Source organism: Musa acuminata, chromosome BXJ2-5, assembly GCF_036884655.1.
Source record: "Musa acuminata AAA Group cultivar baxijiao chromosome BXJ2-5, Cavendish_Baxijiao_AAA, whole genome shotgun sequence".
Lineage (NCBI taxonomy): Eukaryota > Viridiplantae > Streptophyta > Magnoliopsida > Zingiberales > Musaceae > Musa > Musa acuminata.
In genome coordinates, this window is record NC_088342.1 from 47,053,559 (window position 1) to 47,076,899 (window position 23,341).

At 37.9% G+C, this 23,341-nt stretch overlaps 2 protein-coding genes across 6 annotated transcripts; both read right to left on the reverse strand.

Moving 5' to 3' along the window:
* Positions 1–47: 47 nt before the first annotated feature.
* Positions 48–12,277, reverse strand: LOC103986225 (pyruvate kinase, cytosolic isozyme). Its single transcript, XM_065110111.1, has 5 exons — positions 12,146–12,277; positions 10,951–12,034; positions 8,962–9,423; positions 8,699–8,885; positions 48–971 (listed from the first exon to the last, which is right to left on the reverse strand). The coding sequence occupies exons 2-5, from the start codon at positions 11,179–11,181 to the stop codon at positions 328–330; spliced, it is 1,524 nt and encodes a 507-aa protein (XP_064966183.1). The 5' UTR covers positions 11,182–12,034; positions 12,146–12,277; the 3' UTR covers positions 48–327.
* On the reverse strand, positions 12,158–22,950 carry LOC135613106 (glucosidase 2 subunit beta-like). 5 transcript variants are annotated; one of them, XR_010487216.1, is made up of 17 exons: positions 22,680–22,947; positions 22,451–22,564; positions 22,132–22,227; positions 20,671–20,910; positions 19,494–19,669; positions 17,048–17,140; positions 16,861–16,956; positions 15,772–16,090; positions 15,544–15,633; positions 15,369–15,470; positions 15,011–15,068; positions 14,819–14,887; positions 13,986–14,073; positions 13,847–13,908; positions 13,066–13,117; positions 12,838–12,957; positions 12,158–12,290 (listed from the first exon to the last, which is right to left on the reverse strand). XR_010487216.1 is itself a non-coding variant. In XM_065110109.1 (16 exons), exons 1-16 carry the CDS (start codon positions 22,789–22,791, stop codon positions 12,895–12,897), a joined length of 1,824 nt encoding a protein of 607 aa, XP_064966181.1. In that variant the 5' UTR covers positions 22,792–22,950; the 3' UTR covers positions 12,585–12,894. The 5 variants fall into 5 exon arrangements, 2 of the variants coding, with proteins under 2 accessions (XP_064966181.1, XP_064966180.1); XR_010487217.1 differs by lacking the exon at positions 12,158–12,290 and adding an exon at positions 12,585–12,728; XR_010487215.1 differs by lacking the exon at positions 12,158–12,290 and adding an exon at positions 12,585–12,735.
* Positions 22,951–23,341: the final 391 nt, after the last annotated feature.

Genomic DNA, 23,341 nt, shown 5'->3' on the forward strand with positions numbered 1-23,341 from the left:
ATTCTTGATACGCATATGTAACAAAGCAGCGTTAACCAGTCTTAGGGTGCATTATAAAGATGAATAACAACATACTTATAACAAGACCAAAACAACAAAGTATTCAAGAAGTCCCTCCTGAAGAGAGGTGAGTTCAGAATCAAGACACAAAACTTCAATAAACACATTCCTCAAAAGTAAATAACCTACAGATTCAGTGACTAGGCATTGTTAAAGAGCAGACCTGGAAAGTTCAAATAGGAACTTATAACGACTAGTCGATAAATTTGTCATGGCAAGAAGTAAATTGAATTGTCCCCTGAAGATTTTTCAGCTATCGTCATTTAATCAGTTGACTGTTAAAATCTTGATTATGGAAGCAACTCCAATTCGATGCAGTGCCACGACTGATTCTCCAGACTTGCAGAGTCCTAATGACTTAGCGTGATCAATTGCAGATTCAATAGCTTCGTCTGTGGACTCCGTGTCTGAAGCCTTTGCAGTTGCAGAGCTGAGTACCGGAATCAACCCTCTAAATATAAGGCTGTGCCTCGCAGGAGCCTCATCACTGCAGAACCAGTCAAAAGAGTCTGTCCTCAGCTCAGGAACCACTACTGATAGTATTGGCATTGCTGGCCTGTACTTTGCTACGAGTTTCGCTGTGCTCCCTCCTCTGGTCAGGACCAAGATGAGAGATGCCTTAGCCGAGTTAGCAGTTCGGACAGCTGATGATGCAAGGCTCTCCAATGGGCTCATAGGAACTGGTGCTGCTGCCGTCATTCCCTTAAAAACAGATCCATAATCCAGATATGATTCTGCCTCCAAGCAAATTTTAGCCATTGTCTGAACTGCTAGCTCCGGGTAAGCACCTGCAGCTGTTTCACCGCTGAGCATCACACAGTCTGTGCCATCGAGAACTGCATTGGCAACATCAGTTGCTTCCGCTCGAGTGGGGCGAGGGGCCTTGATCATTGATTCCAACATCTGAGTTGCTGTTGTTAAAATATGTGGCCCTTTTTATAATTGAATAAGATAGAATAGCTAATTGGGTTCCGTTGCGATATTTTAGCCAATAAAGACTAAGTCCACTACGGAACGATTCCTCGGAGATATTCTTGATGGGAGGATATCTTCTGAGATCTCATCTCATCGTAGACCCTCTGCTCTCGCCTATTAAAGGACAGGATCTCTAGGGGTTGTTAAGGGTGGTTAGTGTGTTAGCGCGTCACACGTATAGACGCATCTCTCCGTTGAGGAATTCAGTTATTCTCCTCGACTCTCTCCCCCAAAACCCTCTCCCCAAATCCATCAATTTGTGTGATCCTGTGAAAGGATAGGAAGAGAGGAGAAAGGGTCTACGCTTCGCACTCCCTGCAGATTCCGCAGCGCGATCGGATTAAAGACGGAGCGCAGCAATCTTGGATCACGGTGCTGAGCAGATCAAACAAGATCTCTGAACGGATGGTATCAAAAGGTACGCATCATATATTAGATCTATGTATTGAATTTCAAATCCTGGCATATAGGTTAATTCCGCATTATTGATTTAGCATAATTACAGATTTTTATGCTTACAATTAATAAATGATTAGCATAATTACAGATTTTTATGCTTACAATTGGTATCAGAGCCAGGTTTCGATCCTGGGACCTGTGGGTTATGTCGCACGGACGGAGTTCTGTGATGCCGTCGCACGGACGGAGTTCTGTGATGCCGTCGCAGAACTCCGTCCGTGCGACGGCATCACAGAACTCCGTCCGTGCGACGGCATCACAGAACCCCGGTCGCACACGGCCACAATCCGTCCATGCGACGGTCGGCCGCACGCAGGCAGACAGCCCAGGAGGCGGCCATGCGTGAGTAGGCCGTGCACAGGCGGCGGCCGCGTCCTGGCATCAGCCACCCGCGGGCAGGAACCGCCGCAGCGGCAGTGGCCGCGCATGAGCAGTATGCCCCGCGGCGGCAGCGCCGTGGCGGCAGTGGCCGTGCGCAGACTAGATCTATCGCTGGCAGCCGCACACAGGCGGTCGCTGGCAGCCGCACACAGGCGGTCGCTGGCAGCCGCGCACAGGCGGTAGCCCGCAGCCGCGTACAGGCGGCAGCCGCGCACAGGCGGCAACCCGCAGCCGCGTACAGGCGGCAGCCGCGCACAGGCGGCAACCCGCAGCCGCGTACAGGCGGCAGCCGCGCACAGGCTGCAACCCGCAGTCGCGTACAGGCGGCCAGGCCGCAGGCAGCAGCGGCAGCGCCGCTCGCGCAGGCGGCGGCGGCGGCGATGGCAGATTAGGGTTTTGGCATATTTACGTTTCTGCCCTCGAGGCTAGGGTTTTTTTTTGAAAAATTACAGTTTTACCCTTTGCAAATATCGTAATTACAGTTTATGTTCTGTCAACATATTTACGGTTTTGCCCTCGGGTCTAATTTCTGCCAAATTACAGTTCTGCCATTCGCATATTTTCGATTTTATATCCTATCAAATATTTTCGGTTTTTTTATCATTATGAAATTGAGAAATTTAGGTTATATTCTCAATTATAAAATTGATAAATATCATTTATTATAATTATGATTAATTTTAATCATGATTATAATTTTTGATTATTTGATTGGATTTAATTTTGATTAAAAAAAAAAAAACTATAAATTATGGTTTATTTTATGGTTTTCTCATATGAATTATTCATTATATATGTGGTAAATAAAATTAAAATCCAATTATTGTTTTTGGAATTTTTATTTATTTATTCACATGTATATGCTTGAAATTATCATATGAGTTTTATTAAAGTTCAATAATTATTATTGTTATTTATTATTGAATTGCTTTTTATTAAAGTTCAATAATTGTTATTGTTATTTATTATTGAACTTCTTAGCATTAAATTTCAATAATTATTATTGTTATTTATTATTGAATTGCTTTTTATTAAAGTTCAATAATTATTATGGTTATTTTATTATTGAACTGTTTTACATTATTGTTCAATAATTATTATGGTTATTTATTATTGAATTGTTTTGCATTAGTATTCAATAATTATTATGGTCATTTTATTATTGAATTGCTTAGCAAAAATTAAATAAATTGATGAATATTATTTGTAATTCATTTCCCTAAGTTCTATCTGACTAGTAGCTGCCAAAGTGGCCTAGGATGATAAACTTTTGTGATATGAATTACAATAAAAGTTTTATCATTTATAGGACATTTTTATTTTATATCATGGCATTAGTCTTGTAGCCACCAAAGTGACCTGGACTAATGACTTATAAAATAATATTAAAGAATTAGTCCTAAATGATATTAAAGAAATATTATTCATAATGGCACATATAATTATGAGATTTAGATAATCCCAAAGGAGAATCTAATTCAAATAATTATGTGATGGGGTAGGATGATACTATTTAGATATCCTTGCAGTTTAGGGTTGTATACCCAAAGGTAACAATACCTATTCCTCAAGGATGGTATCAGTCCTCCAAAAATATTCTTGAGTGAACACTAGATATGTCAATATTTCACCCAAAGGTGTAATATAGATGATATCAATAGTTCATCAATTTTTGACAAACTCAAAGCATTAATGTCGTTATATATCTTTTTTTGCAGTGGTACTTCCGCATATACACTCATATGCTTCAAGTGTCCCTGTACTTTCTGGATCAAATTATTCAGAATGGTTAGAGCATGTGCAATTCACACTAGGCGTATTAGATCTTGATCTAGCATTACTTGTTGAAAAGCCTGCAGACTTGACTGATGAAAGTACTGCAGAACAAGTTAATGAAATGAAGGCTTGGGAAAGATCTGATAGACTTAGTTTAATGTTCATAAGAATGACAATTGCAAATAACATAAAGACTTCATTACCGATGGCAACTAGCGCAAAGGAATATTTAAAGGTTATTGAAGACAGATTTAAATCTGCTGATAAGTCATTGGCTGGCACGTTGATGAAAGAACTGACTACGGCTCAGTATGATGGTACTCGAGGAATTCAGGATCATATCCTCAATATGGCTGACAAAGCTGCAAAACTTAAAACATTAGGCATGAATGTTGATGAATCCTTCCTTGTGCAATTTATTCTCAATTCTCTTCCTTCTCAGTTTGGCCCATTCAAGATTCATTACAATACAAATAAGGATAAGTGGGACTTGAATGAGTTGACTAGCATGTGTGTTCAGGAAGAATTGAGATTAAGACAGGAAAATTCATATAATGTCATGACGACTACTCAAGGAGGTGGTAACAAGAAAAGAAAGTTGAAGCATCATCCATCAAAGAGATTTGCTAAGTCTGGAAATGTTAAACAGACTAATGAAAAGAAAGCCTTTACTGTAAAGTGCTTCTTTTGTGGCAAGAAAGGACATGTGAAGAAGGATTGCATTAAACGCAAGACTTGGTTCGAAAAGAAAGGTATTAACTCGACCTTTGTATGTTTCGAATCAAACATTACAGAAGTTCCTTCTAACACTTGGTGGATTGATTCCGGTGCTTCAACTCATGTTACAAATAATATGCAGGGATTCCTTTCAATTCGGAAACCAAAAGAACATGAAAGATTCATCATTATGGGAAATCGTCTTAAAGCGAAAGTGATATCAATGGGAACTTATCGTCTACGCTTAGAGACGGGTCACTTGATGGATCTTGTTGACACATGTTATGTCCCTACAATTTCTAGAAATTTGATTTCTCTTTCTAGAATTGATGAGTTGGGATATTGTATTTCTTTTGGTAGTGGCAAACTCAGCATATTTTACGATTCAATTAAAGTTGGTTCTGGAATTCTGTGTGATGGTTTGTACAGAATTAATTTGGATCTTGAGTTTGCAAAGACACTAATGACCCTGCAATCAAATGTTGGATTGAAACGTAGTTTCAATAATGAAAGATCTTCTATATTGTGGCATAGACGATTGGGGCATATCTCCAAGGAAAGAATTGAAAGATTAGTGAAGGATAATATTTTGGAACATTTAGACTTCACTGATTTTGATATTTGTATAGATTGCATTAAGGGAAAGCAAACTAAACATATAAAGAAAAATGCCACAAGAAGTAAAGAACTCCTTGAGATTATTCATACTGATATCTGCGGACCACTCCATATTCCTTGTTTTAGTGGAGAAAAATATTTCATCACATTTATAGATGATCTGTCCAGATATGGCAAAGTTTATCTAATACATGAAAAGTCTCAAGCCGTTGATACTCTTGAAGTATACATAAATGAGGTTGAGAGACAATTAGATAGAAAAGTTAAAATTGTCAGATCTGACAGAGGTGGTGAATTTTATGGCAGATATGATGGATCTAGTCAGAATATTGGTCCTTTTGCTAGATTCCTGGAACAACGGGGTATTTGTGCTCAATATGCATTACCAGGTGTGCCACAGCAGAACGGTGTTGCTGAAAGGCGAAATCGTACTCTGATGGATATGGTTAGGAGCATGATGAGTTATTCCTCTGTACCTGAGACGATGTGGGGTGAAGCTCTTAGGACAGCTATGTACATCTTGAACAGGGTTCCTAGCAAGTCAGTTTCATCGACTCCATTTGAGTTATGGACTGGTAGGAAGCCCAGTCTAAGACATCTACATATATGGGGGTGTCCTGCAGAGATAAGAGTATTCAATCCACATGAAAAGAAATTGGATCCAAGAACTATTTCAGGATATTTTATTGGTTATCCAGAAAAATCCAAGGGATACAGATTTTATTGCCCTAATCATAGTATGAGAATAGTAGAATCTGGTAATGCAAAATTCCTAGAAAATGGCGAAATCAGTGGGAGTGAAAAATCTCGAAGGATTAATTTTGATATTGAGGAGATTCAGGTTAATTCTCCCATATCATCTCCTGTCCGAGAGATTGTTGTTCCTCAAATCAATGAGAGTATTGATGAGGGTGAACAACAAAATAACATCCAAGAACTCTCACATGATGTTGATGTCGCCGCTGATGATCTTGTAGAACAATCACAATTGGCAGATTTGAGAAGATCTCAAAGGAAAAGGAAACATGCCATTTCTGATGATTATGTTGTATATCTACAAGAATCAGATTATGATATAGGAATAAAAAGAGACCCCTTATCGTTTTCACAAGCCATAGAAAGTAACGATTCTGAAAAATGGTATGATGCAATGAAAGAAGAGTTAAAATCAATGGTACAGAATGATGTCTGGGATCTCGTTGAATTGCCCAATGATTGTAAAAGAGTCGGTTGTAAATGGGTCTTTAAGACAAAACGCGACTCAACGGGCAATATCGAACGATATAAAGCCAGACTTGTGGCCAAAGGTTTTTCTCAGAAGGAAGGCATCGACTATAATGAGACTTTTTCTCCTGTTTCTAAAAAGGACTCATTGAGAATCGTTATGGCATTAGTAGCTCATTATGATCTTGAGTTGCATCAGATGGATGTGAAAACAGCATTTCTGAATGGGGATCTAGATGAGGAAATCTATATGGAACAACCCGAAGGATTCATAGAAAAGGGAAAAGAAAGTTGGGCTTGTAAACTTAAGAAATCCATTTATGGCCTTAAACAAGCTTCCAGACAATGGTATATAAAGTTTCATAATACCATTACTTCCTTCGGATTTAAGGAAAACACTGTTGATCAGTGTATATACCTGAAGGTAAGTGGGAGCAAGTTTATTATATTGGTCTTATATGTGGATGATATTTTACTTGCCAGTAGTGATCTTGGTTTATTGCACGAAACCAAGATGTTTCTCAACAAGAACTTTAAGATGGTTGATATGAATGAGGCATCCTATGTCATTGGCATTGAGATATTCAGGGATAGATCTCAAGGATTATTAGGATTGTCTCAGAAAGGATATATTGATCGTATCTTGGAGAGATTTAATATGCAGCTTTGCTCAACCAATGATGTGCCTATTACTAAAGGTGAAAAATTCAGTCAAAACCAGTGCCCAAGAAATGACTTAGAAAAGAATCAAATGAAGAATATTCCTTATGGATGCGCAGTTGGAAGTCTGTTATATGCTCAAACCTGTACAAGACCAGATATCAGTTTTGCAGTTGCAATGCTGGGAAGATATCAAAGCAACCCAGGAATGGAACATTGGAAAGCTGCAAAGAAAGTAATGAGATATCTACAAGGGACAAAAGATTATATGCTCACATACAGGAGATCTGATCAGCTTGAAGTAACTGGATATTCAGATGCTGATTTTGCAAATTGCCTCGACAGTAGGAAGTCCACTTCAGGATTTGTATTTATGTTAGCTGGTGGGGCAATTTCTTGGAAAAGTGCAAAGCAATCGCTTATTGCATCATCAACAATGGAAGCTGAATTTGTGGCATGCTTTGAGGCCACAAATCAAGCTTTATGGCTGCGAAATTTCATCTCAGGACTTGGTGTGGTCGACTCAATTGCCAAGCCGCTGAAGATATTTTGTGATAACACCGCAGCAGTTTTCTTCTCTAAGAATGGCAAGTACTCTAGTGGTTCCAAGCACATTGAGATAAAGTACTTGGTGGTTAGAGAAAGAGTCCAGAAACAGCAAGTGTCAATTGAGAACTTGAGCACCACTATGATGATTGCTGATCCATTGACAAAAGCCTTACAGTGCAAAATATTCAAAGAACATGTTCTTAGAATGGGGCTTGTGAGCAAGTCATAAAGGATATGGTGATGCATGTTTATGTGGATGCTATTATTGACATTTTACTTAATTAAAGTTATCTGTTTCTACTATCCTGTTTACATTTATGTTTATGCATATTATGGTTGAATGTAATAACAGGATTGTCTTGACAAGACAAATTACAGGGGTCATTATGGACTATGTTAGGAAAGACTAACAATGTTGTGGTACATAGAAGGGAGTATGACATTGATGAAATACAACCGCTATGACTCGCATTGATAGTTGGACTTAATATAGTATTATTGTGATTATTGGACTTATTGGCTTATTTTTAAAACATGGCCATGTATAAAATGCTTTTCAAAATTTTTTTTTTGGAATCCAATTAGGTAAAATTGTTTTCAAACAAATTTTGTTTTGTTTGTTTTGATTTTGTATCTCTTTTATATCTTATCAATTAATGGGCCAAGTGGGAGAATGTTAAAATATGTGGCCCTTTTTATAATTGAATAAGATAGAATAGCTAATTGGGTTCCGTTGCGATATTTTAGCCAATAAAGACTAAGTCCACTACGGAACGATTCCTCGGAGATATTCTTGATGGGAGGATATCTTCTGAGATCTCATCTCATCGTAGACCCTCTGCTCTCGCCTATTAAAGGACAGGATCTCTAGGGGTTGTTAAGGGTGGTTAGTGTGTTAGCGCGTCACACGTATAGACGCATCTCTCCGTTGAGGAATTCAGTTATTCTCCTCGACTCTCTCCCCCAAAACCCTCTCCCCAAATCCATCAATTTGTGTGATCCTGTGAAAGGATAGGAAGAGAGGAGAAAGGGTCTACGCTTCGCACTCCCTGCAGATTCCGCAGCGCGATCGGATTAAAGACGGAGCGCAGCAATCTTGGATCACGGTGCTGAGCAGATCAAACAAGATCTCTGAACGGATGGTATCAAAAGGTACGCATCATATATTAGATCTATGTATTGAATTTCAAATCCTGGCATATAGGTTAATTCCGCATTATTGATTTAGCATAATTACAGATTTTTATGCTTACAATTAATAAATGATTAGCATAATTACAGATTTTTATGCTTACAGCTGTCACAACGGGTTTTCCTTGTATATTGCACTTGAAAATCATCACCTTCTGGGCATAGAATATCTTCTGGATAGGAATTTCCATCCCCAAGTCTCCCCGTGCAACCATGAATGCATCTGAGTTGGCAAGAATATCGTCAAAGTTGGCCACCCCTTCTTGATTCTCCACCTGCAAGTAATTTGGATAACATAAGAACTCTGAACTGTGTACACAAACATAGATGAATTCAGGAAGAGGAACAGACCTTGGACATCAGCATGATTGACTTGGCATGTGCACCAAGAACCTTTCTGACCTCCACAAGGTCAGAACCCTTGCGTACAAAGGACAAAGCGATCATATCAATTTTGTTTGGGACGCCCCATCTTAGGATATCCTCCTTGTCCTTCTCAGTTAGTGTAGGAAGGTCCACGATAACACCAGGAAGATTTACATTTTTTCTCTCTCCGAGCAATGCAGAATTCTCACAGCGACAGCATACCAGCCCCGACTCCTTATTACAGGAAAGAACTGTGAGCGTGATAGTTCCATCGGCACATAGTATCACACTGTCTGGCTTCAAATCCTCAGCCAACTTCTTGTAGCTCATAGATATCATGTTCTCGTTGCCCTTTATTGTGTAATCCGTGGTGACTGTGATTTCTTGACCCTTTTTTAGTTGGATAGGCTTGCCATCTTCCAAAAATCCAGTCCGGATCTCTGGACCCTGTGAGTTACCATACAAATATCAATACAGGAATTCCATTTCACGTTTGCACAATGATTGACATGCACATTCTAAACCAAGCAGATTTCATGCTGTCTAATGTCAACATTCCTGGGTAAGTTTTTTCATGGAACCTGGCCGAATTAACTAACTTTTAACCTCATCACCAAAGAAAATTTATCAGCACAATGATTCTTGGCAAGTATAGATTTGCACTACAAACTGCACTTTCACCTTCTATGTCGGATTGACAAACTGCATGTTTCTAAGATTCCCAAGTTCTCAACTACTGTCACTATCAACTTCTTTATCTATTTCACATTGCGTCCTTCCAATGACTCTGACCTATGAAATTATAGCAGCTACACTCCTGACATGTTAGACTAAGATTAGCCAGACCCAAGACAAATGTAATCTGTAAGTTAATAATGCCTTAGAGTTGTTCAGATGTGTATTTCTCTTATTTAAAGTGATCTAATGAGAATGGTATTCATAAGAAACATGATATGATGTATGCATGATAATAACAATTTTTCTGAGTCAGAATCTTTGCATATGTACATACTACCTGCAGAAAGGTTGTATGAGCACAAACTGAAAATTAGTAGTATATGTACAAATAAATCTGCCCCTTGTATTTATTATCAGTTCCAATACCCATAAAAATCCGCAAAATCTATTGCGATGATATTATACACAACACCCGAGTTTACAATATGGTTGAGCATATCTCCTTTAAAGATAACAGATGGGTCACAGATATACATAGAACATATTTTAATCCTTCCCCTGTACAGAAGGCATACATGCCCTCAACACTTGTCACACACACAATCTGAAAATACCAGCATCCCCATAAAATTAATGCATATCATCTCACAGTGTCTAAAAGTCTTTCCCTATGGTTCATCAAAAGTGCATGCAAACATCCTCTAAAAACCACAACTTTCTGCGGCATTTAGTAACTACTACAAAGTGATGTATAAAATAGCAGTTGCGCTACAGCTAAGCCAACCTCACTAGCTTTATATTATAGCTTTAGACATCACAAAGAATGATCATATCTTCAATGCATATTCATCATCACCCAAAAATAGAAATTAATGATCGATTTTTTTTTTGTGTGCAAAGTATAAATAGCGGGAAGGTGAGATTCGATCCAGAACCTTATGATAAACTATAATAGTCTTTATCAACTAAGATATCTGACGCTTTCGATGATGAGTAGAACTTCGGAGGAGTAGCAAATAGTAGTAAGAGAAAGTATGCTGGAATAATAATGTAATTCAAAGTAAATAAACAAAAAGAATCGAGGGCCTAAATTTATCCAATAAGCGGGCATGGATTATAATGCCAATAAGATGAGATATTGGCATAAACATCTACGACAAAAATGATAAAAGATATCAATAATTTGTATCAGTCTCATAAAAATATGCAACTGACAAAGAGTATCCCAACAGAAGCAAATCTTGGGAGGGGGAAAAGGAAACCTCAGGGATTAAGAGAAGAGGGGAAAGGGGGGACCTTCGTGTCGAGCATGACGGCACAGAGGATCCCGGTGTTCTCCATCGCGGCGCGGAGGTTGTCTAAGGTTTCCTGATGGTAGGCGTGGGATCCGTGGGAGAAGTTGAACCTGGCCACGTTCATCCCCGCCTTCAGAAGCCTTTCGAGCATCTCCACGGACCTCGACGCGGGGCCCAAGGTGCACACTATCTTGGTCTTCGGCCTCATTCCCGTCGAAGCCTGCTGCACCATTCTAAGACGAAGCTCAACCGATCGAACCCTAGGATCGAAGACTAAAAGAAGAGGAGGAGAGGAGAGCAGCGATCGGGCGGGGAGGAATCGAGATCGATTGGGGAATGCGGAGAAGGCGGACGGAGCTCAAAGCAAGCCGGGGCAGTTGTGCCTGCCCGCTTTATATACGCCGGGTCCGCGGTGCACTTCCCCTGCGGAGAAGAATAACCTCGTCCGTGCTTCCCCCTGGTTAGTTGACGCGCCCGAACAAGCTGGGAGAAGGATCAAAGAGTATTCTCTTACCTCATGCTGCCAACCCACCCGGCTACCTGGCTATTGATTGGAGAAGATGCACAGCCGGCCCCACTATAAGATGAGGACACCGTGCTTCTTATTTTCTTGTTCCTAAAAAGCCCCAATTGTTTTCTTGCTTCTCATTTTCATTTTGTAGATGTTCTTATGATGATAAAAGTAGATGTTGTTGTGGAGATCTTAGTGTTGGAGTTACTTTGTGTGCTAGTTTGACTTTGTTGTTATTCAAAGAAATGTGTCTTGAATATGCAATACTGGAGTTGTTAATGCGTCATTTATTTTTATGTAGTTGGATATTTCTTTTTAAACAATATAATATTTAATCAATGGATGGTACCAGGTCGGATCCAAATCTAAATCCAATAAGTTTTCGGATCAATTGTACCCGATGTTGCAGGTCAGATTCAAGTTCTATAAGATCCACACCGGGTTCCAGTAAACATGAGTGGATAAAATATCGGATCGGGTTTCGGATCCTTGAACCCATTACCAGCACTTGAGGCATGTGACTTACCCATAGCAGTCTCTCCCTTCTCAGCCCTATCAATCAAAGTAAAAAAACCTGGTGGGGGGGGGGTGATAAAGTTAGATAAAAAGATGCAAGGAGTTCAACATTTGCAGCAATTGCAAGAAACATATGAACAAATTTGTAAACAAATACATAGCATCCAACCTGGTTGCTTTGCTTTGCGTCAACAATTTTAGAGAAGCTGTGGTCTTTGCAGGCTTGATGAAATGAGTCAAGAGGAGTCGGCCGATCTAAATTAAGATCAGTGCCTCCAGGTTTTGACCCCTTTCAGGCTCCAGTTTCCTGTGTACTTTATTTTTTGGGGGGGGGAGGACAATACAAAATTGTGTTTCATAAAATATTGACAAAAAAGAAAGATCATATACCAAATGACAGATTAATAAACCAAGAATTTGTGTATGCATAAACCAGAAACATGGGATTGTGTGAATGGTAACCTTCTTAAGTCAAAACTTACTAATAATCAAAGGTCCACAATCACAGGTCAAAAAAGTTTTGAAGTATGCTCACAACTCTCAATGAATCTGTTTCCTTCAATAACTAGCATATTCTGCATGTAAATATCTTGCATAAAACAAGACCATACCAAAAATACACCATGCAATAGAGAGATTAATGTCTGACCAATCAACAGTACAAGACTGTCGATAACTCCTAAGTTTTAAAAAGTTCCCTCATGATTGGGTGTGCTTCTAAATCAGAATTACAACAGCATCAGGAAGTGAGCCTGAAAACTTGAGAAAAGTGGGGAGGTTGATTCATGAGATTTACACTTCAGATAGAGCATTGGAAAAACTTCTCTATATTTTCAGAAGTTGGTTTAAGAGCCTCCATACCTAAATTGTGTGAATGGTGTAATCTTCCAATGTGTGTTCTTCTGAAATTTGAAGAGGCTATAGCTCATCGTGAGTTGAGGGTTGTCTTTTGTTCATATCCTCGAGCTTTTGTTGCAGTTCCTATCAGAATTACCAGAATTGTACTGTAAGCTTTACATTGATTTAAATACGTTTAATTTCCACAAAAATAATTATATAGGAAACTTGACCCAAAAAATAATAAGGTACCTTCAATTTCTCTTCTAGGCATATGATAGGAGTTGACAGAATTGCAACATACCTGACATGGAAAATCATCAATATAAGAAAAAAGTTAACGGAATAGTTCAGTCAGAAAAAATGAATAGAAGGAAAAGAAGGGCAATTACTCGAGAACATACCCTCTTTTTGGGTTTTTTCCGGATGGTACCCCTTTCCAAAATTTTCAAACCATCACCTCTTATTTCAAAAATCTCAAAAATACCCCCAAAAGTTGTTTACAGTGTTTTGGCGTTCAAATCCAAAAAGTTCTCACCAATTGTTTATGGTGTTTTGTGGGTTGTTTTTTATCCACAAAACACTATACAGTGTTTTTGTTTCAAAAACACTATGACATCAAAAGCACTGTATAGTGTTTTTTTAAAAAAACTATATAGTGTTTTTGTTTCAAAAAAATTGTAACATCAAAAACACTGTATAGTGTCTTTAAAACAAAGCACTATACAGTGTTTTAAAAATATTATGCAGTATTTTGTGGATAAAAACGAACCCACAAAACACTGTAAACAATTGGTGGGAAAATTTTGGATTTGGGTGGGAAAAAATGGCAACTTGTTTAAGGGGTATTTTTGGAATATTAAAAATAGGGGGTGATGATTTGAGAATTTTGAAAAGGGAGTGTCATCCGGAAAAAACCCAAAAAGAGGGTATTTTACTGGGCAATCGTCCAAAAGAGAACCTCAAAAAAATCAAAATAAGAACACAAGTAATTTGCAAAGAGAGGGTGGATTGAGGTTAGAAAATGTCATACTCGCATCGGCTTGGTTCATCTACATCAGCAAGGTCATCTTTCAAACCACACCTGAGCCTAACCTGTTTCAGGGACACCACTACTGAGAATCAACCTTATGAAAAATCACAAAAGCTTGACAAACCATTAAGCGCTCTACCTTTAAACTTCTATCTGGGCCATTCCAGCATCTGTCTCCATTTGAAAATTGCATGACTCTGTAAGATTCATCAAAATTTTCCCAGCGCCTGTTACAAGAAGCAGACAACCGAATCAACTAGAATTGTCATGTTGGTAATATAATGATGACAATTCTGTGACACAATGATACTCCTGAACTTCAAGTAACAAATTGTCTGCTATGTCTTCCACTCTGACAGGGTGCAACCCTCTCTTTTTTATTTCAGAAGTAAAGGTTCTGTTATTCTAATTTCTAAGAAAGAGATGATGTAGAACAATCATGAATCAACATGATCTTTGCCGCACAGGCAGTCCATAGGATAGGATCTGGCTAGTCAACCTGTAGGTTGACAATCACAAATAGTTTTCATGAAAGATCAATGACATCCATAAAAGAAAAGAAAATCTGTACTTGGATAGATCAGTTCTACTCAACAAATACTTGCAAGTTATTATGCTATTCTCAATTGCTCGATGTGCCCTTTGAGATCACATTAAGGCTTGTATGATATTGCAATAGTACAAATCCTTCTGATTATGGCACATTATTTATGTGTTCAATGATACCAAAATACTTGTATCAACAATTCAGTTTTCAATATTCATTAATCAACCCCTTTCATGATCCTAAATCCAAAATGAAATTTGGAATTTGGCTGTAGACCAAATCAGAATCCAAAACCTAGCTATGTAGCTTAGTTTTGTACTTCGGATATTATATTAAACTTTACAAAAATATGAGACGTCAGAGTCTGTTATTGATAAATGATACGAACTTCATCAGTGAAGGTGTATTAAACAATTTAAACTTACCCCAACTGTGTAGAGCTATGACCTTCAACTTGGGAAGCTTTTTTAAATGGGCAGACCTTATAAATGTACCTAGCAACAACAAAGCCAAAAGCGACAAACACATTACTAAATGAAGCAAGCAAAGTGCATTTGACATAAGCACACACACACACACACACACACACACACACAAAAGAAACTGATAATGCATACTTGTTCTGCTTGTTCTCGAAGCAACGATCATAAAATGAATAAAAATCTTTCTCCTTTCCTGGCAAGAGAAGTTAAATTTAGCCTGTTATTCATTTAACTCAAATGAACATATGCAATAACACATATATCATGAAACGGGACACGAGAGGAGAATGTCGAAGTCTCAAGAGAGGTATATTTTGGCCAAGTGATTAGGACATGTATGTTTAAACAGCTGATTAAGCTAGACTGAAGACAGCTAAACAGGCTAATCATAAATACATTTAATTTTATTTATTTGATAAGCATGTTAATAAGCACAGCTACTAGAAAATGATCTTCATCAGTATACCACCATTATCTCATATGACATGCTTACCAAAATCATGTTTGAGCTTTTCAGACAGACCAGAAATTCTTGATTGTATTTTCGACAATTTTGAGCTTGCATCATCGTATTCCTTTTTTACACGAGAAGCCACTGCAGATGTCAAAATCTGAGTTGCACAACCTCATGCTTTCTTTAAGAGTAGTTGAGGATAAGTATAATATACCAGATAAATCCACAGGACTCTTGAAAAAGCTAAACGCCTGAATGATATTTTGAACAGTCTGTTTTATCTTGTCCAGCCATGATGGACTACCTGAGGAAGTTAAATCCACAAAAAGAAAGTAAACGACTCAATATTCCTGACCATGACAAATTCACAAAGCATTAACAACATGATTTGGCTATAACAAGAAAGCCAAATCAGCATGTAGAAGAATAATGCAACCAAAACCTGGAAACTCAGATTTGTAATCTTTGTCGTGGTCATAGGAGCCATCAGGTTCAACATGATTTCCATATTCCTCAGCTGCAACGTCTTGGATATCATCATCATCAAACTTATGTCTATCTTCATCATTGTCAGAATTATAACTGTCATAATTTTCTTCTTCTGCACTGTCTGAAAAATCCTGATTTTGCTCCTCTTGTTCCCCATTTGCATCATTAGGTTCATTTGTCCTTTCTTCAGCATGTTCCCCTGTCCATCGAGAAGCTACAAGTCGACCCAATTCTTCTCTTGACAAACCCTCAGTGTTCCCAGAGATGTGCTCCTGTACATTCCACTATAAGCATACACTACAACTTTGATCCAAGAATCTTGCAAAATTATTATCAACTTAGTAAGCAAATATTCTCTTCCTCACGCCATGAGCTGGAAAATCATAATAATAGAACATGGACCATGCTACACATTCTTTAATCTTTTAAGTTTTGTCTATAGATAAACAAACTAGACTGTGGAGTCTTTTCTACAAAGGATTTCAGAAAAAACAAAAACAATAATGACTGCAGCAACAGCAGCCAAAGAAAAAACTTCATGTTTCAGATGAAATAGTGGAAATGCATCCTGTCCCTACATTAGTTAATACTATCATAACATTATACAATGGACTATGTTAAGCATAAAGATACAGTGAAAATCCATTTTCTACAGCAGAATGAGTCTCATCAATGCATCTCTGATAATAAAGTTTTTTATTTTAGTTGTCGCTTCCTGAAGAGATTCAGTTTGACTGGTTAGTCAGTCAATTCAACTGGAACCAGTGAGTTTCAGCAATCAGTAATGATTCCAGATCCTAAGAATGTCTTCCAGATGAACCAGATAACTTCAATTTATATTGACTAATATAACTCATGAAGCCATTACTGATTTCACCTCCTTGGCTCCAATTTTCACCGTTAGTACTAGCTTTAAGTGTGGTACTACCTTCACCTTTTAGTACATACGCTGGTTGAAGAGTCCAAGAGAGTAAGATACTGATAAACTTAAACATCAAATTTCCATACACCACTACCTTATGACATGAATTTGCTTTATTACCTGATCTGCAGCATGGCCTGAAGGTATCTCATTATTTACATCATCAGAACCATGACCAGATGTGATGGATTCACCAATATTGTCCGCAACCTGCTTCTATTGAAGAAAGAAAGTATCCGATACTAATCAAATAGAAAATACTGATGCAAAGCCCAAAATAACAGCAACGTGAAAAAGATTCAAGTACCTGACCCACATTGTGAACAGCAGGAATTTCAATCCTAGAATTGTATTCATTTTCTGGTGGAACCACAGGTTCATGACCAATTTCCACTGAGTCCTGCCATAAGCACTAAAGGTGAGAATGTCATGAGGATACTAATTGCCCTGACTTCTAGAAGAACAAGCATAACTATAATTTCTAGAATGATTGCTGGCAAGTGCTCTGGTTACCACATTTATGACAATAAGGAACAAAGTCCAAGAGGTTTCCCAGGAATGAACATGATGAAGACAGATGAAATAGAGGAAAACCATATGGGAACTTCCTTAACCAGACAAATGAAACGACTAATTCCAAGTATTTCACACGTGACATTACCATCCAATATTTTCTGCATATTTTCCTTGTTTTGATGTATCATTTCAAGCTTCCAGGGTTTTGAACAATATGGAAAATAAACTTTATGGCAGCTGAAGCCACTATCAAGCATACCATGTAGGACAATATGAAGAATAGAAAAACAAAACTTCTGATTTCAGCTAACATGGAAGTGATTGCCTCACATAAACACAGGAGCACAAAAACTTTAGTCTCAACAATTTGCGGATGGATTATATAAATCTTTGTTGCATCACTTATTGATCTGAGATTAAAATGTTATTTCTCACCATTCGAAAAATTTCCATCCAAGTCTTTCTGGTGTTTATCGTCCTGCACATGACACCTCTAATTCAAGCCAATGAGGCCTTTCATAATTCTCTATGAACACACCGAAACCACAAAACATGTATCTCAAGGTTCGCAATTTCGTACCGTACCGAAGTTTCGTCGTTCGCTCGGTACGGTACGATACTGTATACCGAGCGGTATACCGAATCGTGTATATATATATATATATATATATATATATATATAATTCAGCGACGTCGCCTCTCTTCTCCCAGGCGAGGCAACGTCGCCTCGTTTATATATATATATATATTTATATATATATATAATATTATATATATTATATATATATATATGTATACATATATTTTTTATAAAAGACGACGTCGCCTTTTCCTTCTCCCATGCGGGGTGACGTCGTCGAGGCAACACGACGTCGCCTCGTTTATATATATATATATATATATATATATATATATATATATATATATATATATATATATATATATATATCGTTCTGTCCGGTAATAGGCGGCCCGTGTACCGGTCAGCTGACGAACCGGTACGTATCGCCCGTACCGAACGGTATTATTCGAAATTGCATACCTTGATGTATCTAGATAGTTCTCCAACTACTTAAAACCTAATTAATATTGTTGCAATTTTCCTGAAACTAGAGAGCTATACTGAAAGTTTTGTATTATGATAAAATCTGAAAAATCCTGCAATTGTTTATGTGATTCACTTGCCAAGGCATGAAAATATTTGGTGTTTGTGGTTGCCCTTTTTGAGCTAATGAACCTTAGCTAGCCACCTCCCTATTGCATCCTCCTGAAAGATCATTAATTTTCAGCTCTAATATTTTTTTTTTCATCTATACAGCCTGGTGGATAGCGAGGGAAGTAACAAGGAACCTCAAAGCCTGTGTAAGAGCTCCAACGAATGGTTTTTATGCTACATTTTCAGGTGGTTGTAAAACCCAGAGAAACTCCAACTCTTCCCAAGCCTGGATTGATGATGACAACTGTGTAAATTGATAAGAAGTCCCATAAGCTCGGTAAGACTTGGTCCCACCACATCAGCACAAACCCACCTCTGCTGCAACAATTAACACCAACTGTACCACCCATACCGCACTACACTTTGATCCTGTCAGACTTCATGGAGATGATACTAGTCTTCATGGGGAACAAAATGGGAATTTTCTTTACAAACCAAGTCCTAGAGGGCCCTAACCGCCCGCGAGTTTCCCAACCTATGGTGGTTCAAAAATAGCATCAACATAGAGGAGGAGAATGAGGAGGAGGTTTGCTGACAATCAACAGCTCTTGAAAGCTATCAACAGTTGCCCAGATTAAAAAAAATTAAAAAATTTTAAAAAAGAAAAGAATCAGTTATCAAATATTCTTGCTAGGAACCATAAAATACTGGTCAGTACATACCAATCCAATGTGTCTTTTGAACATCTAACTTACTTGTCTATCACCATGCCACTTTTTAGGTCGTTATAATTCCATAATAACTGTTGACAGCCCTCAATAGCTGTTGCAAAGAAACAACTTTACTCAGATGTGCCTAGTGCATGAAAGTCCCTGAAAACTCATATTGTAAAGGAACACCTTTACTATTTTACCAAGGCTCATCCTCATTATAATAGAGTAACCTGTTTGATCTTTTTTCTCTTTTGAAAAATGGGTACAGCTGGTTGGAGTGTCAGAAAATCAGAAATAAACACCTGAGGCATGATTACAGCTGGTGCATAGTTGTATAACATAGTAAGAAATTTAAAGACTAAGTTAACCTGACTGTTCATTTCCATCGGTGTGTCCTGAGTGCCCTCGGATTGATATTGTGCTGATTCCTCTGATGGTCTGTTCTGCTCGGTTGATTTTCTTTCAGCTTCTCTCTGTTTCTTTTCTTCCTTTTCCTTTCTCAAACGTTCTTCCTCTTCTGCTTTCTCTATCCTTTCTTTGTGCTCTGCATAGCAAGTAGAGAAAAATCATGTCAAAAGAAATATTACGTCATATTACGGCATCTACATTACTTGATATGATACCAGTTAATCTAATGCAATCACAAATTGGATCATGTTGAGTTGCATGGTAGCTACCACATGAAATAAACTAAACATAATAGCTCAGTTAATTGGTCTTCAACTCAAAGCAACAACCCTCATAGGATGCTCAAGATGCAAATTTTATATATGTTATGGACCTAGCATGCATGAGTCACAATTGTCACTAAAAGCAACGTAAAGGGACTAGTTCTGTCTTTCAATAAATGTAGAACTGCATGCATGTCTACACCTTCAATTTAACTAATCAAGGTATATATGAAAAACTCCTCAATTCTTGTCTAATACAAGCATTAAAGTTGAAACAGACAGCTAGGTGTAGAAAGCAATAAAAAGGGCAAAAAAATGTGTATAAATGCCACAATCACCAGAATGCAGGAAAACCTGGAAATTAAACACTGTAGCGAGAAAAAAAATATTTTCTACATGATTTATGACTAAAAATTAAAGATCTAGAGCGGTGACAGAAAATAGTTAAGATGCCCCACACATAGCTGAAGAAGTGGCAATTCACTGTCATTAAAAAAACTTGATGATACATTGCAATTACTGTATAACTATTTCTTATGCCTTCAAGTTGGGTCATCAGAAACAATAATAGTGAAGTTCCAATAAATCTTCAAAGGATACAGTTGCAGTGACCTATCCAGCATTCAAGTTAAATCTGATAGCTGAGTTTGCAGCATTTAGTAGTCTATTGTTTTCTTGTCAGATGATGTGACAGGTGAGGCACTGAAATTTGAATCCAGCAGTTACAAAGAATCCAGAACTTTTGTAATTTATTAATTAGAACATAACATAACTTCTAAAAAATGTATAAATATTTATAAAAGTCATCTGGACACCAATAACAAAAAAATTGAATTTAAAACTCAATTGGAAATTTGTATGAACAATATTACACCTCTAAGTTTCTCAACAAGTCCTTTAAGTATCTTCTCTTCATTTTTCAGCTTCAAAAGCTCTGCTTCATCCTCGGCAAATGCCTGTTTTGCCTTTTCAAGTTCTTGTTTCCGGATGGCTAACCCATCCTGATGTGTTGCTATCTTCTTCTTCAATTTTTCACGTGCTGATTTCCCAGCCTCCCAACATGTATTTGGGCAGTTTGATTTGCCATTATATTCATCACTCCCATCACAGCAATCTATATGTAACAAAATAAGCAAATGCAGCATGAAGGTTAAAATCTCTGCAGATGAACCTAAAATCATATAGTTCTTGCCTGAAGAAGACAATACAATACAAAAACCCAGTAATAGTATTTGTGGCATTTAATGTACTTATAAGTAGCAGACAACAATTCATTTATTGACTGAACCTACTGGAAGATAATATTTAAGATTCTACTAGTGGGATTAGATGCACTAATAACAATCTCATGTAGCAGGCAACAATGAATTTATTGACAGAAGCTCCTGGTGTAAACAAAGATTAGGATCCATTTTTCATCTGATTCTCTCTCTTTCCTGATTCTAGATGAGTTAAAATTTTACATGAATAAACCAAAAACACATAAGCTCTAAACATAGGAGAACATATAAGCATCCATTTTTTATCTTATTCTCTCTCTTTTCTAATTCTGGGTTGGTCAAAATTTTACATGAGTAACCAAAAACAGAAAAGGTCTAAATATAGGAGAACATATTAGCATCCATTTTTCATCTTATTCTCTCTCTCTCTCTCTCTTTCTTTTCTACTTCTAGGTGACTTCAAAATTTTACATGAGTAAACCAAAAACAGAAAGGTCTAAATCTAGAAGAACATATTAGCATCCATTTTTCATCTTATTCTCTCTCTTTTCTGATTCTGGGTGAGATAATTTCCATGAGTAAACCAAAAACAGAAAAAATCCAAATATAGGAGAATATATAATGTGCTAATGCATGTTATCATTACGATGAAACTTACTCGGATAATATATATTGCATCATGAATTAATACTGTATGCCAAGCATTTTGTGAGTTGCAGGACTAAAATAACTCTGCTAGCAGCTAATATCTGTAATTAGATACTTGAACCTAGTTGTGAAACTGAAGAATTAATGTATAAAAGAAATAACAAAGGAATTTTGCATACTTCAGTATGCGATGTATAGCACGTGATCACAATTCGAATTCCATAATCAAGTGTTCAAAAGTGCCCCTGAATTACAGCAACTGATATCCTCCTAAAAGATGGTCCTTGAAGGACCAAAAAGCAACAACAAATTTACTATTTTTCTTCCTCTACTGATCCATTACAGCGTAGCACGAGTAAATTTTATATTTCCTGTTTGAAAACACATGCATAAGCAGAAAGCTTCAGGTGGAACCAAGCAGTTGTTCAAAGAGAACAAGAAAAAGAAAAAAATGGTGATTTTTATACCGCAAACGCCATCATTCACACGAGAAGAGAAGATGGTCCGCGGAATGTGCCCGGCGTTCCGGCAATAGAATTCCCCTTCTGGGCAGGCTGATGTCCCTGCAAACCCCAAGAAGAAGAACCGAACTCAGAAAATCCAATGAATCGAATAAAACAATAACAAATGGATCGCCAGAAAACCTAATCCTAAGACCTTCTTGGTAGAATCCTACCATTGTCCATGAAACCCACAACACGGGAACAAATTTGCAACATCAACCTCATCAAGAATAAGAGAAGCGGTAAAGAAACTGAAAAAGGTCCCCTCCACGGAGACACTGACCCGGTTCGTCCGTTCCATCGGGGCAGTCGCAGAATTCATCATTGAGCTGTTGCTTGGTGAACTTCTTGGATCCATCCTTGCATTTGATCACATCGGACTTATAGTAACCCTCATCTGCCAACCGGAGCAATCAAAACAGTAAGCCATTTTATTCCCCAAGAAAAAGGGAGATCGAGGGAAAGAAAAAAAGACGAATAGAACCAGGAACAAGCGCGATCGAAGAGAGCACCTTGAGGGGCGATTCCCAACAGCTCGCGGGGAGGAAGGGAGGTGAATCCGCCGACCCACAACAAGCAGAAACATGAGATCGCGATAGAAACTCGGATGCGATGGGTCCTCATCGGTCCCTCGTGAGCGGATACACTTCGTCTCTTCCGCGGTGTTGTTGGCAGAGCACAACAGCAGCAGCAGCAGCAGAGAGGGATCGCCTTGGTTTAATTAACACACCCGACCGAACAATGACTAGGAGAAGATCGAGCGCGCAACACCTGCTTGGCGAGATCCTAGCCGTCGATTTTTTGTATGATCCAACCTGGTGCAGCAACCGTTAGTGGTGTTTATTGTTAATGTCAAACGAGTAGCGTACCCACAAATTTCTTATTTATTTTATTACCGATTAATTTTAAAAAAAAATAAAAAAAATAAGATAGATATGAATTTAAATTTAAACCCTGAGACCTTTCAATAATACAACAACAGAAACTTTGTATTACCAGTATTAATCCCAATAAATCTCATCCTATTTGAACTAGCTAGTCAAGTATTCCAACTCATCACAGGTCCATTACCTTTGATTTGCACAGATTCCAAATCTAATTAATGAGTGTCCCAATTGAAGTTAGATGAATCCAGATCTAAAAAAAGCATCCCTACATTTGTGACACAGAAAGA